Source organism: Lepidochelys olivacea (assembly GCF_965140295.1).
Source record: "Lepidochelys olivacea isolate rLepOli2 genome assembly, chromosome: 9".
NCBI classification, from domain to species: domain Eukaryota; kingdom Metazoa; phylum Chordata; order Testudines; family Cheloniidae; genus Lepidochelys; species Lepidochelys olivacea.
This window is the reverse complement of record NC_140419.1, coordinates 11,848,059-11,862,089: the sequence shown is the minus strand read 5'-3', so window position 1 is coordinate 11,862,089 and position 14,031 is coordinate 11,848,059. Positions and strand designations below refer to the sequence as shown.

The following is a 14,031-nucleotide window of genomic DNA, read 5'->3' as shown; positions in this document are numbered from 1 at the left end:
ACGTTTTAGGCGGTTGATAGCTGATGGTTACAAAAGATGGAGGCCCTGGGTGTAGAGTCTGTGGACAGCACCCTGTTAGGAATCCAGAACCTTCCTCTTCATCCTAAAACGAGTCTGGAGGGGAAAATAAATGGTAATTTTCCCAGGCTCTGCCCACATGTGATAGAAGTATAAAATTAAACTCATCGTAACTACTTTTGAATTCTTAAAGATTAGAGACTGATTAGAGATTTAAAAAATCTTAAATTCTGGAGCACTTAAATTCTGATGCAGCCACTGGGGAAAAATACTAATGTGCAAGTAGTTGTGATCCGGTCCGAGTTTACTCCACTCTTTCCTAGCAAATTGTTCAAAGGGGGTGGAAGGGCCTTTGGTTCTTAACAAAGCATTGTCTCTGTGGCTCCATATCTTTGGTGCTGTTTGTTTACTTTGCTGGCTGTTAGGGCTTGAAAAGTGTATGAAGGGGTGGGTATAAGTAGGTAGGGTGAGTTTGTGGGTGTGAATGAGAGAGTGGAAGGAAAGGAAAGTGGAGGAAACAAGACAGAGTGGATAAAAAAATTATTTTAAAATATCAAGTAATATTTATAATTCAAATCAGATTTTTTTTATTTATATGTTGCTAATTCTTTCTCTCCCTATTTTATATTCTTCCATGGCTAAAGTGGCTATTTTCTACTTGTTTGTTTAATTAGTTTCCTGCTCGTTAGTAGAATTTCAGATTATTAGAGGTTTTAGTCTGCTAAGAAGTTTCACACTTAAAATGAAAAAAACAAGTCCAGGATTTCATTAACATCCATACTGTGTGGCTTGGGAGCCTAACTTTTCGGTTCCTGCTTCTGAAAACTTTGGTTTGAGTGATTTTTTGTGTTTTTGTTTTTTAAATAAAGTTTGCAATAACTTTGTTTAATGTATTGAAATAATTTTCTATAACACTGAAGCAGTTTTGTTTTGAAATGACAAAGAATTTGTGCTACTGAGAGAAGTTTTTAATAAAATACAATTTTAGCCCCCACTGCTGCAAACACTTAGCTTGTAGCAAATGAGTAATCCCATTGAAGTTAGTGGCAGTATTCCTGTGAGCAGAGTTATGTACCTGCTTACGTGTTTACAAGATCAGAGCCTTCATTTTTGATATTTTTTTTCTTTTGCCCATATATAGCTGTTTTGGAAAATTCAAATAGGCTAGTTCATTATAAGTTTTAATGTAATGTGTTAACACAGAGTGCTAATTGGTTTTACAAAGCCTCAATCTGATTTGAATGAATAGTTAAAAAAAATTAAATAATTTTAAATCTTCTTGATTTTTTTTTTTAAATGCATGCTTAGAAAAGAAGACTTCACAGAGAGAATGAGATGGGGGAGGAGCAGGGGGAAGAAGTGGGAAAGGTAGAATGAACATCAAAAACAATCCCTAATAAAGGAAAGAGAGAGATCAATGGTAGCTGAAGGAAAGAGAGAAAAGGAAAAACAGAGTGCAAATACCACAGAAAATGATTAATTATTAAAAAGGACAGAGAGAGAAGAGGAAAAGTAAAGAGAAGCCAGTGGGTGTAAGAAGTTAATAACACACTTTTTACAAATGTGTTAAATAACAAGTAGACAATATGTTGCAGTTAATGTTCTCGATAAACAACACATAATCTTTACACTGCAGGAGCTGCTGCTTTAGGAGGCTTGTATCACAAGTCGCTTTCCCCTCCTCCCGTCCACTTGGCATTTAGATGTCTGGTAGACTTTTTCAAACCAGGGTGGGAATGTTTGGTTTAATAATGCAAATTATGGTAGTATGCTTTTGTATTTATCTATCCTGCATTGATCACCAATGTGTTTTACAATTATAACCACATCACAGTACAAAACCAGTTGGCTAACCCTTCTTTTCTTTTATAATGTTGAGTGAGTTTTCTCACTACTTGGTGTATTTGATTGACTAAGAACTGTTTGGAATAATCACTAGAGCAAACCAGTTTTATATAAATGCTTTCTTCTTATCCTGTTCCAGTCTGTCAGTCTGAAAAATCAGATAACTATATTTTGTAAAATAAAATCTTGTAGATAAAACATGGTGATAAAAATCTTCACTTTTTTCATTGAGTTTTGCAACATTACTGCTCACTTGAATGTGGTACTACAGTAAATATTCATGCTAAAAATAAGTTGTATGAGCCAAGTCTTAAAGTCTCTAACAGATGCATATTAAATTTGTTGTTGTAGGGACATCTCAAGTGAGAGAACTTATTTTTTCCCCCATTTTTCCCCCAAAATGTTTCTTAGGATAAACCAGGTGGTTAGTATAGACCAGTGGTTCTCAAACTTTTGTATTGGTGATCCCTTTCACACAGCAAGCCTCTGAGTGCAAACCCCCTTATAAATTAAAAACAAAATTTTAAAAATATTTAACGCAGTTATAAATGTTGGAGGTGAAGTGGGGTTTGGGGGTAGAAACTGACAGCTTACGACCCCCACATCATAACCCTGTGACCCTCTAAGGGGTCATAACCCCCAGTTTGAGAACCCCTGGTATAGATTCTTTTCCAAGTTCAGGAAAGTTTAAAAATACAATAGTGGTCCTGAACAGGTTCTCTTAATCACTTATCAGTACAATCTGAGCAGAGGCGTCATTTGCTATGTGATGGGGGGCAGTTGGTTTGGCCCTCTGCCCAGACTTGCCATAGCTCCTCACGAACTAGCACTATGGTGTCTCCCCTGGACCTGCGGGGGCATTGGGTTAGGCTGGTGCTTCTACTGACCGCATTGTCAGCACTGCTTCTCAGGTGGCAACCTGTGCCAAAGCTGAGTCTGGAGCAAATCAGGCTCAATACCTGCCCTCAGCCAGCTGTCAGTGAGGACACCCTCCCCATCTCCTCCCCCGCCCCTTGGATGGGACTGGCCGAATAACCCCTCACAAGCAACTGTGGCCTCAGCAGGAAGTGGAAATGGGGATGCTGATACAACTTTGCATGCCGCCTCAATCCCCACAGAATTTTTCTGAACTGATGCCCAGAATCTGAGGGTTCCAGCCTGTAAACATTTACTTCTGTGGGTAGTCCAGCTGAGGTAAATGGGACTACATGCTTGAGTAAAAAATTTGCAGGATTGGTCCCTTGCTGAATCTTCAAGAGCTAAGTTAAGTGCCTAATGTGACAGTCAAAGCTTAAATCTTGTAGCTATTCTAGAATATTGAAAAGTTGGCGTGCAGTAAAGTAGATCTGGAAGTTATAGAGGAAAGCTGATGAGGGCTCTGAGCACTCTGTGTGAAACCCAGTCAAGGTCTGGGGAGAGTCATGTAACAGCAACTGACTTCAGAGGAAGTCTCATTAGTCCTATTCCTGTTGGAGGATGTTGGGGGAGGCATCCAATAGTGACCCAGAAGCTCCCCAGGTTACTTCAGTGAGTGTATCCCTTTCTAACCTTTTCATGTGCTCCTGGGTTTACTACTGCCAGATTTACCAGGTACACGGTTACATTATAAGGTTGATTTCATTATTCAGCATAACTGCAGGAGTGGAGGACTAGTAGCTAATATAAAGTGTGAACAAGTATTTTGAATTGCTTTTATAAGCTGCTTAAATACAAGATGTTTGTTCTGTCAGCAGTAGAAAAATAGTATTTCTATGAAAAATATACTGCAATATATTTATTAGTCACTGACAATTAAGTATTTTTTCAATATCTTAGGTTTTGCTATTGGCATGCCTGTCTGTGAATTTGATATGGTTAAGGATCCAGAAGTACAGGACTTCAGAAGAAATATTCTTAATGTTTGTAAAGAAGCAGTGGATCTTCGAGATGTGAATGCACCCCATAGTAGAGCATTATATGTCTGTCCACCAAATGTTGAATCTTCACCTGAACTGCCCAAGCACATATACAGTAAACTAGATAAAGGTATAACAAATGTTTGCTCTAACAACTTAATGGTACTTATTTCTATTAACAAAAATTTCAGTTAGTACAATTCATGATGGCAGGCAAGTGAATCATTATTTATGTAGTATATTTAATACACTGCGGCAACATCTTACAGTTTGGTTACACGCTTTGTCTTCAGTCAGGATAACCTGCGTAGTAGGAGTTGAACTCAAAAAAAAAAAAAAAGTGTCACATAGTTCAATTTTCTATATTCTAGGAAAACTCTTTTACAGCTTGAGTTATCCAGTTATTGCACTGATTGATGCAACTGTTTCAGTGATTATGTGACAGCGTGGACTGATTTGCCAGCTGCTGTTAGAATTTTTGTCTGAGTTCAGAAGTGTCTCTAATAATATTTAGAACATGTAGAATTAAATGATTTTGGAAACATAAAACTATCTTTTAGTCCTTAGTTACAGAATAGTCATATTGTTGGTGGAAAAAGATTGGCTGAATAAGTACTAGTTGTTTAGAAATAGTTTTGTGATTAAATGACAGTTTGAATGTACATGGACAGTAAGACCAGAATGGCTTTTTTGGAAGTCAATGTAAGTAGAGTCCACTGAGCACCTTTTGTAGAAGGTTCTCTGCACTTTGGGCTATGAATTGCGCCTGCATGTTCTTTCAGTAGGGATTATGACAAGCAATTCCAAGTCTGACCAGTTTCTTTAGAAGACTGTGTATGGACAATAATAGAATCTGATGTTGTTTCACATTATTCCAGGGCAAATAATAGTGGTGATATGGGTAATAGTGTCCCCGAACAATGACAAGCAGAAATATACCTTAAAAATCAACCATGACTGTGTTCCTGAGCAAGTTATTGCTGAAGCAATCAGGAAAAAAACACGAAGTATGTTGCTATCATCTGAACAACTAAAACTCTGCGTTTTAGAGTACCAGGGCAAGTATATATTAAAAGTGTGCGGCTGTGATGAATACTTGCTCGAAAAATATCCTCTGAGCCAGTATAAGGTGAGTTACTTGTTGTAAATTAATGGATTTATTTAAAAATACACTAGAAGAATTGAAATTGGGAGTGCAGTAAGAGAATGATGTATTAAGATTCTGTGACGGACTCTTGTTTCGTTTCTTAAACTAATTCAGAAGGCAGAAAATGAAAATTCATAACATTAGCCAACTAGCTTAAATTTTTGTGCAGTTGAGTTTACTGTGTACAGATAATTGCAGTATAAATAAAAATGCAACAGAAGTGCTCAGCTTTGGCCTACCCAGGCTCCCATTGAAGTCAGTGGGAATTTATTCTAATCAAGTAAAGGTCAGCGCTGACCACTTTTGGAAATACCACCCTAAATTTCTGAGAGAAAGTGCTAAATTACAAAATAGACATTACTACTTTAAATGACATTTTTATTTAGAAATAGATATTTGAACTCCTGTTTGCTTTGTGGTAATTGAAATAGCAATAAGGAGTATCGCTCCACTGCAGAAATTATAGCTAAGTCGTTTTTAATTTTTCTTTGTCCCTGAGTTTTTTTTTTTGTTTGTTTTTTTTTTTCCCCTCCCAGCCTTGTGGTTTTTTGTCTTAAGTAATATCCATCACTTTGACAGGGAACTACTGGATGGAAGAGTGGGTGAACAGCTCCGTCTGGAGCAACATCAGTGTTACTCAATAGACCTGGTGACAGAGACTGAGTTGTGTTGCTTTCTCTTTAGAGACTGTACCGCTATTGTATCAAGACACCTCCAGCCCTTTACCGCTAGCTGGAAACATGGAATTCAGATAGAATGTGCTACTGCTGCAAACAATGATTATTTTTGTCTTAAAATTTGTATATCCTGCTGCCTGTTTGGTCATGTGCAACAAGCTAGTTAAAAACATTGGTGGTGTAACTGAAAACAATGTAAAGGGATGCTATAAAGATAAATGCTACAAGAGCTCATTAAATGTAATTTTCTTAGCCTTTTGGATTTTATATATGCTTTCCTTTAATATTTTTAAGCATTAATTACAAAGAAAATACAGCAAAACAATCTTTTTTTTTTTCCTTCTTCTTCTTCCAACTATTGCAGTACATAAGAAGTTGTATAATGCTTGGCCGAATGCCCAACCTGATGCTGATGGCTAAGGAAAGCCTTTATACCCAGCTGCCACTGGATACCTTTACAATGCCATCTTATTCCAGACGGATCTCTACAGCTACACCATACATGAATGGCGAAGCTTCAGCCAAATCTCTCTGGGCCATAAACAGTGCTCTCAGGATAAGAATTCTTTGTGCCACCTATGTAAATGTAAACATTCGAGACATTGACAAGGTGAGTGAAATTCTGAATGCATGGATGTTAAAATATTGCCTAGAATCAGAATGAAAACACTGAGCCACACTCACTGCAATAGGCCTCTCTAACAAAATTAGGGAATCAGCTGGTCAACAGTATATGTTGATACCAGCTACTAGTGTTAATTAGGGGCCTAATTCACACTTAAGTCAATGGAAGCACTCCCACTGACCAGTGAGTGTTGGACAGGGCCTTGGAGCATACGGAGCACACACAAAACTAGCAAAGTTTATATTTTCAAAGCAAATTTTCTAACTAAAATTACATGATAGACTAGGGGTGAGCAAACTATGGCCCACGGGCCGGTTCTGGCCCACCAGCCGTTTTAAGCCAGCCCTCGAGCTCCCGCTGGGGAGCGGGGCCTGGAGCTTGCCCTGCTCCAGCACTCCATCTGGGGCACAGGGTTGGGGGCTGCTCCACGCGGCTTCCAGAAGCAGCGGCGTGGCCCCTCTCCGGTGCTCCAGCTGGGGAGCAGGGTCAGGGGCCACTCCATGCAGCTCCCAGAAGCAGAGGCATGCCCCCCCCCACACGCTGCAATGGCCCCTCCAGCGCTCCAGTGGGAGCTGCAGGGGCAGTGCCTGTGCACGGAGCAGCATGCAGAGCCGTCTGGCTACGCCTCAGCATAGGAGCTGGAGGAGGGACATGCCACTGCTTCCGGGTGCCGCTTGAGGTAACTCCCGCCTGGAGTCTGCACCCCTGAGCCTCTCTCCATGCCCCAACCCCCTACCTCAGCCCTGATCCGCCTCCCAACCTCCAAACCCCTCATTCCCAGCCCAGAGCACCCTCCTGAACCCCAAACTCCTCATCCCCAGTTCCACTCCAAAGCCCTCACCCCCAGCCGGAGCTCTCATCCCCCCTGCACCCCTCAGTCCCAGCGCAGAGCACCCTCCTACACCCCAAACTCCACACCCCCAGCCGAAGCCCTAACACCCTTACGCTACTCACCCCATGCCCCAGTCCGGAGCCACCTCCCACACCCTGCACTCCTCATTTCTGGTCCCACCCCGGAGCCCTCACCCCCAACAGAGCCCTCACCCCAACCCCAATTTTGTGAGCATTCGTGGCCCGCCATACAATTTCTATTCACAGATGTGGTCCTCGGGCCAAAAAGTTTGCCCACCCCTGTGATAGGCCATCATAATTTTTTCCTTGTTTGGTTAAGCTGCAGTGTATTTGAAAAGGCCATATAAACTCTTCTTTAAAAAACAAAACAAAATTGAAGGTATCTTCCAGAAGTTGAAAATGGTGTGCACACACACGGCTCCCAATGCCATCTTTTTTTCTTTTGACGAACATAGAAGTCAGTATATAAATTCAGGCCCATGCTTTCAAACTTGGCTGCCTAAAATACCTAAATCTTTCTTTGTGTATCCAAATACGTTACCTGATTTTTTCAGAGTTATTTAGCACCTTCAGCTGACATTGATTTCAGTGGGTACTAGGGATTACATGACATAGTAGAAAATTAGGCCAATTGTTTTAGACACCCAAATCTGAGAATTTTGGTCTTATTCATTTAATAAGAAGCATGATAAAACTTCTGAATTTTTCCCTTTTACATATTACTGTAATTTACAATCTGTGAAACCCAAAGCACTGAGGTTCTGAGTTGAATGCTGAGCAATTTGTTGTATCAGGTCTTAATTTGGTGATTCATCTAAAATAAACTGGGGGAGAAGCAGGAAAAATGTAAGTAAGGATTTTTCTTGTGTATCTTAAAATAACAAATACTATGCTTAAAGAGCCATTACTGTAAGAACTGGGACAAGTTTTTGTTTGAACAGTGCTGTGGACAAGTTTGCTACCCTTACTTGAAAGAAAGAGAGAAAAAACAAGAGGGATAATTGCATTCAGCATAAACTGTTACCATCCTAGTTCTTTTCTGTGCTTGGAAGTTGCCCAGTTTATCCTTCCATCTCCATGGCTTGCCCTGGTAATCAAGGATAAATTCCAGTTGTGTTGTTACTTAAAGTTATTATTTGAAATGCAGTCATAATTAACTTTGAAATGGTGACGCAGAGGTAGTGAACTAAAATTTTGTAGTAGAAGCACAGTAAGAATACTTTATGCCATATAGCTTTTTCTCAAATTGATAAAAATTAGTGTGTGACATATGGTTCTAATCAGCATCTAATAGCGATGGTGTTTACAGTAATACTTTTGTTCAGACCTGGGTCTAGTATTCAAATGGGCTATAACAGGTGCTAATGCTTAAACATGTTATTTTCAGATCTATGTCCGAACTGGTATCTACCATGGAGGAGAACCATTATGTGACAATGTGAATACTCAAAGGGTACCTTGTTCCAATCCCAGGTAAATAATGCTACTGTAACAATTTGGGGAAATCTGATTTCCAGAGCTTTGTAAAGCAGAATTAGATTCTGTCCGTACCAATTTTTACCATCAAGCAGTTTCCCTAGCTGGGAAGCAGATAAGATAGTAGGCACCACTGAGAGAAAAAAGCAGCCTTATTTTCTAAAAGGATGTACTGAAAATAATTTATCCTAAACAAAAAACATTCTTATTTAACATGTATGTAGCTGTCTAAGAATTATAAATAATCACTGGAGTTTTCCTTTTAAATTGATCACTCCTTTCCATTTACAGATTTGTTTAATTGGATTAATTTAGGATTTGCAGATCTTCATTTTGGCTTGTAAAATGTTATGTAAAAGCAGCAACCTTTTACTCAACAGGTCTGTTCTCTATGTGTATTAAGAGTTTTGTCTGTGACCCAAAAATTTGCTACATTTCCCCTTTTTGTTTTACAATACAGAACCAGCGTAGCTACTAGAAATTGAACTAGATTCTGTTCTGGCTTGTGACTTGTTAGCAAAGCTCCAACTGCAAGTTCAAATTCTGCTTGTAACATGCAACAGTTCTGTTCAGCAGGGTTGCACAAGTATTTGCCCTGCAGAATCTATCACAATGACAAAAAGACAAACATAGCTTGACTTTCAGATCCTAAGATGTGTTTGCAGAGCTGGCTGCTTCACATATTGTCTTCTACCACTTGTTCTGTTGATCTCACAGTAGAATCTGGGTACATGACTGAGGTTCCTAGGCAATATCACAACGCAAACAATCTGGGCAATTTTTTTTTAGTGAGTGAGGCATGATAAATAGGGAACCTCAGAATGCAGTTTTATAGAATCACTTTTCAAAATAAAACCACACTTTAAGTGGCCACCTTTTTCACTATCATCATGTTGGATTGTGATTAATCGGATTTGTTAATATCATCAACGTCCACCAACCCAACACAAGCCACTAGGGAGGGGAAAATGCTGTTAGGGCTTCAGGGCAACTGGAAGTCTGGAATTAGGATGCTCTTGAAATACGGCAGGACAGGGAATAGAAAGAGCTTTAAAAAAAATCTAGGAATAGATACTGTTAGAGAAAAGAGTTTTGTAAGCAAGAAGAGAAGTGCATAAATAAAAATACATAGGAAAAGGTGGAATTGACATACAGTGTGGCCCATGTAAAGAAGAGCTACTTGGCAAAGAGAAGATCGGAGAGCAGTTTGCTAAATGGAAGTTAATTAATTTGACAACCTAAATAGATTGGATCTACCTTGATTTGTGTCTAAAAATGAAACGTGGAAATTCAAATGATGGTGATGTAAATACAAAATGTGTGTGGTACAAATGTATGCCAGTGAATTTAAAACAAAGGTCTTAATCTCCAAAAAGTGCTCTGCAGTTTCTCCTATGCTCGCTCTCTGGCTCTAATGATAGTTGTGGGGCCTCAGTATCTGTCTGGATCAGACCGAGAGTGTATTCAAAAATGATTCCAAATTCACATTTTCTGTCTGATTGACCTTGCATGTCTTTAGAAAAGTTAATTAGTTGGGACTTAAATTTTGCTTGCAAACACTACTGCTCTCCAAGGGAATGAATAGATATTATATAATTAACAAGTCTAACAGAATATATGGTTATTGAAAAATAATTTCTCTCTTCCAGTAGCTGTGGTTCAGTTTATCTGCAGTGTTAATATAGTGTAGGGATGTTTGGGGAGGAAGTCTCTTTAGGGAAAGAATGATGAAAGGTGTTAGTCCAGAACATTATCATATTCATTAAAGTTTCTCCGTTCTTTGACTTCGGCCACTGACTCTTCTCCAAAGCTCTTGAGGCTGCAAGATAGCCTTTTCCACCCTGTATTGTAACTTCAGGGGAAGGAACTTTCAGGAAAAGTTGCCCCTCCATATCCGTAGTCTTCTGGTAGCAGGTACTAGTAGCCAACAACAGGGATTGCGGCTGTATCAGGGTTATGAGTTCTGTAGTGACTGCAGCATGAATTCACTTAAAAGGAATCTTTTCAATCATGCTGTACTTTAGCTCCCTACTATGTAAGAGGCTGTGTGCACTTTTGTTTTTCTATCCCTGAGAAGATCATGTGGATGGAAATGAAGGTGGCGCATACTGGCATCCACCGCCTCTGAAGTTTATGCTTACCATAAGCTTCACGACAGGCCACCCTTTTCTCTTGGTGGAGGGTTATATTACTTGATATAGCTCATTTGCATTCCAGAATCTGCATCCATATCCCTTTTGCATTAGTCTCTTGCAGGGGAGCTTCATCCACCCAAGACAAGAAACCAAACATAGTAGCAAACTGGTTCAGGAGAACCAGACAGTGAATTGACTATAAACAGACTGGCCTAGTTTCACTATCCATACTGAATAAACAATACAAATGGTAAAAAATAATCTAATGTGTCCTACATATTGTTAATAGGAAAATGAATTATCTTGTTAGCCTTGGTTCAACTCTCCCATTCACCAAAAGAGCTGTTGATGTGGAAATTCACCAAGCACTGTTCTCTCTGATCTCTCTGTTGCTGAGTTCCCCCTCTCAGATCATCACTTGGTCTTTTTCAGTAGTGCTTATTGGCACACTCCCCCTCGTACATGCGTGCCTGTCACTTGACCTTCCCATATTTTGAATGGAAAGACTCTATTAGAATTCTTTTGAGGGGGTCAACAAGCATGTGGGCAAGCGTGATCCAGTGCATATAGTGTACTTGGACTTTCAGAAAGCCTTTGACAAGGTCCCTCACCAAAGGCTCTTAAGCAAAGTAAACAGTCATGGGATAAGAGGGAAGGTTCTCTCATGGATCAGTAACTGGTAAAAAGATAGGAAACAAAGGGTCAGTTTTCACAATGCAGAGAGGTAAATGGTGGTGTCCCTCAAGAGTTTATCCAGGGGCCAGTGCTGTTCAACATATTCATCAATGATCTGGAAAAAAGGGTAAACAGTGAAGTAGAAAACTTTGCAGACGATACAAAATTACTCAAGATAGTTATGTCCAAAGCAGACGTTGAAGAATTACAAAAGGATTTCACAAAACTGGGTAACTGGGCAGCAAAATGGCAGATGATATTCAGTGTTGATAGATGCAAAGTAATACATGCTGGAAAACATAATCCCAACTCTACATACAAACTGATGGGGTCTAAATTAGCTGTTATCACTCAAGAAAGAGATCTTGGAGTCGTGGATAGTTCTCTGCAAACATCTGCTTAATGTGCAGCTGCAGTCAAAAAAGCTAACAATGTTAGGAACAATTAGGAAAGGGTTAGATAATAAGACAGAAAATATCATAATGCCACTATATAAAGTCATGGTACGCCCACACTTTAAATACTGCATGCAGTTTTGGTTGCCCCATCTCAAAAAAAGATATATTAGAAATGGAGAATGTACAGAGAAGGGCAACAAAAATGATTAGGGGTATGTGAAAGCTTCCATATGAGGAGAGAAAAAGACTGGGACTGTTCAGCTTGGAAAAAGAGACGACCGAGTGGGGATAGGCGAGACGTCTATAAAATCATGAATGGTGTGGAGGACATAGATTCATAGATATTTAGGTCAGAAGGGACCATTATGATCATCTAGTCTGACCTCCTGCACAATGCAGGCCACAGAATTTCACCCACCACTCCTAAAAAAGACCTCACACCTATATCTGTGCTATTGAAGTCCTCAAATTGTAGTTTGAAGACCTCAAGGAGCAGAGAATCCTCCAGCAAGTGACCCGTGCCCCATGCTACAGAGGAAGGCGAAAAACCTCCAGGGCCTTCCAATCTGCCCTGGAGGAAAATTCCTTCCCGACCCCAAATATGGCGATCAGCTAAACCCTGAGCATATGGGCAAGATTCATCAGCCAGATACTACAGAAAATTCTTTCCCGGGTAACTTGGATCTTACCCCATCTAAAAACCCATCACAGGCCATTGGGCCTATTTACCATGAATATTTAATTACCAAAACCATGTTATCCCATCATACCATCTCCTCCATAAACTTACCGAGTTTAATCTTAAAGCAAGATAGATCTTTTGCCCCCACTACTTCCCTCGGAAGGCTATTCCAAAACTTCACTCCTCTGATGGTTAGAAACCTTCGTCTAATTTCTAATCTAAATTTCCTAGTGGCCAGTTTATATCCATTTGTTCTTGTGTCCACATTGGTACTGAGTTTAAATAATTCCTCTGCCTCTCTGGTATTTATCCCTCTGATATATTTATAGAGAGCAATCATATCTCCCCTCAACCTTCTTTTAGTTAGGCTAAACAAGCCAAGCTCCCTGAGTCTCCTTTCATAAGACAAGTTTTCCATTCCTCGGATCATCCTAGTAGCCCTTCTCTGTACCTGTTCCAGTTTGAATTCATCCTTCTTAAACATGGGAGACCAGAACTGCACACAGTATTCCAGGTGAGGTCTCACCAGTGCCTTATATAACGGTACTAAAACCTCCTTATCCCTACTGGAAATACCTCTCCTGATGCATCCCAAGACGACATTAGCTTTTTTCACAGCCATATCACATATATACATGAATAAGGGGGTGTTATTTGTCCCGTTAAGTAACACAAGAACCAGGGGTTGCACAATGAAATTAAAAGGTAGCAAGTTTAAAACAAAGAAAAGGAAGCACTTCTTCACACAGTGCACTTTGGAACTTGTTGCCAGAAGATGTTATGAAGGCCAAACTAGGTTCAAAAAGGAATAGATAAGTTCATGGAGGATAGGTCTATCAATGGCTATTAACCAAAATGATCAGGGATGCAATCCCATGCTCTTAGTGTCCCTAAGCCTCCGGCTTCCAGGAGCTGGGACTGGATGACAGGGGATGGATCACTCAATAATTGACCTGTTCTGTTCACGCCTGCTGAAGCATCTGGCACCAGCTTCTGTCAGAAGACAGAATACTGGCCTAGATGGACCCTTGGTATGCCCCAGTATGGCCATTCTGGCATTCTTATTTCCAATCCAATGCTAACAACTTGTGTGCTTTCAGCCCTCTCTTCTGCTGTTATGGTGGTTGATTCTCTGTTTCTCACTCTCCTCTGCCCTTACTCTTTTGCTCCACCCTACCACCCTCCTCAGTCCTGGCTCACTCTCAATAGCTGCTTCCTCTGTTCCTGCTCTCATGCCATGGAGCATCTCTGGCAGAAATTCTGTGACCAGGCTGACCTTCCTCCACTACAAATTTGTTCTTTCCTTTCTGAGTTCTGCCATCTTCCTAGCTAAATAACTCTACTTCTCCAACTTATTTGCATCTCAGCTACTGCCTTATCTCCCTTTTCCCTTTTATTTCTAAGGTTATTGAACACATTGTTTACAATTGCTGTCTGGAGTTCCTCTCTTCTAGTTCCATCTTAGACCCTCTCCAGTCCAGCTTCTGCTTCTTGCTCTCAATTGAAACTGCTCTTGCCAATGGCCTCTTCTGAGCCATATCTCAGAATTAGTACTCCCTCCTCCTCCTCCTTGGCCTGATAGTTGACCATTCTCTTTTTCTTGAAA

At 40.1% G+C, this 14,031-nt stretch overlaps 1 protein-coding gene across 2 annotated transcripts in view; it reads left to right on the top strand.

The window, feature by feature from the left end:
* The window catches only part of PIK3CA (phosphatidylinositol-4,5-bisphosphate 3-kinase catalytic subunit alpha), a 72,053-nt gene that overhangs the window by 27,830 nt on the left and 30,192 nt on the right, over positions 1–14,031 (top strand). For both annotated transcript variants that reach the window (XM_084638447.1, XM_084638446.1), the window contains 4 exons: positions 3,679–3,888; positions 4,637–4,887; positions 5,947–6,192; positions 8,447–8,532. In XM_084638447.1, coding sequence (XP_084494573.1) covers positions 3,679–3,888; positions 4,637–4,887; positions 5,947–6,192; positions 8,447–8,532 — 793 coding nt within the window. The remainder of the gene's footprint in view (positions 1–3,678; positions 3,889–4,636; positions 4,888–5,946; positions 6,193–8,446; positions 8,533–14,031) is intronic.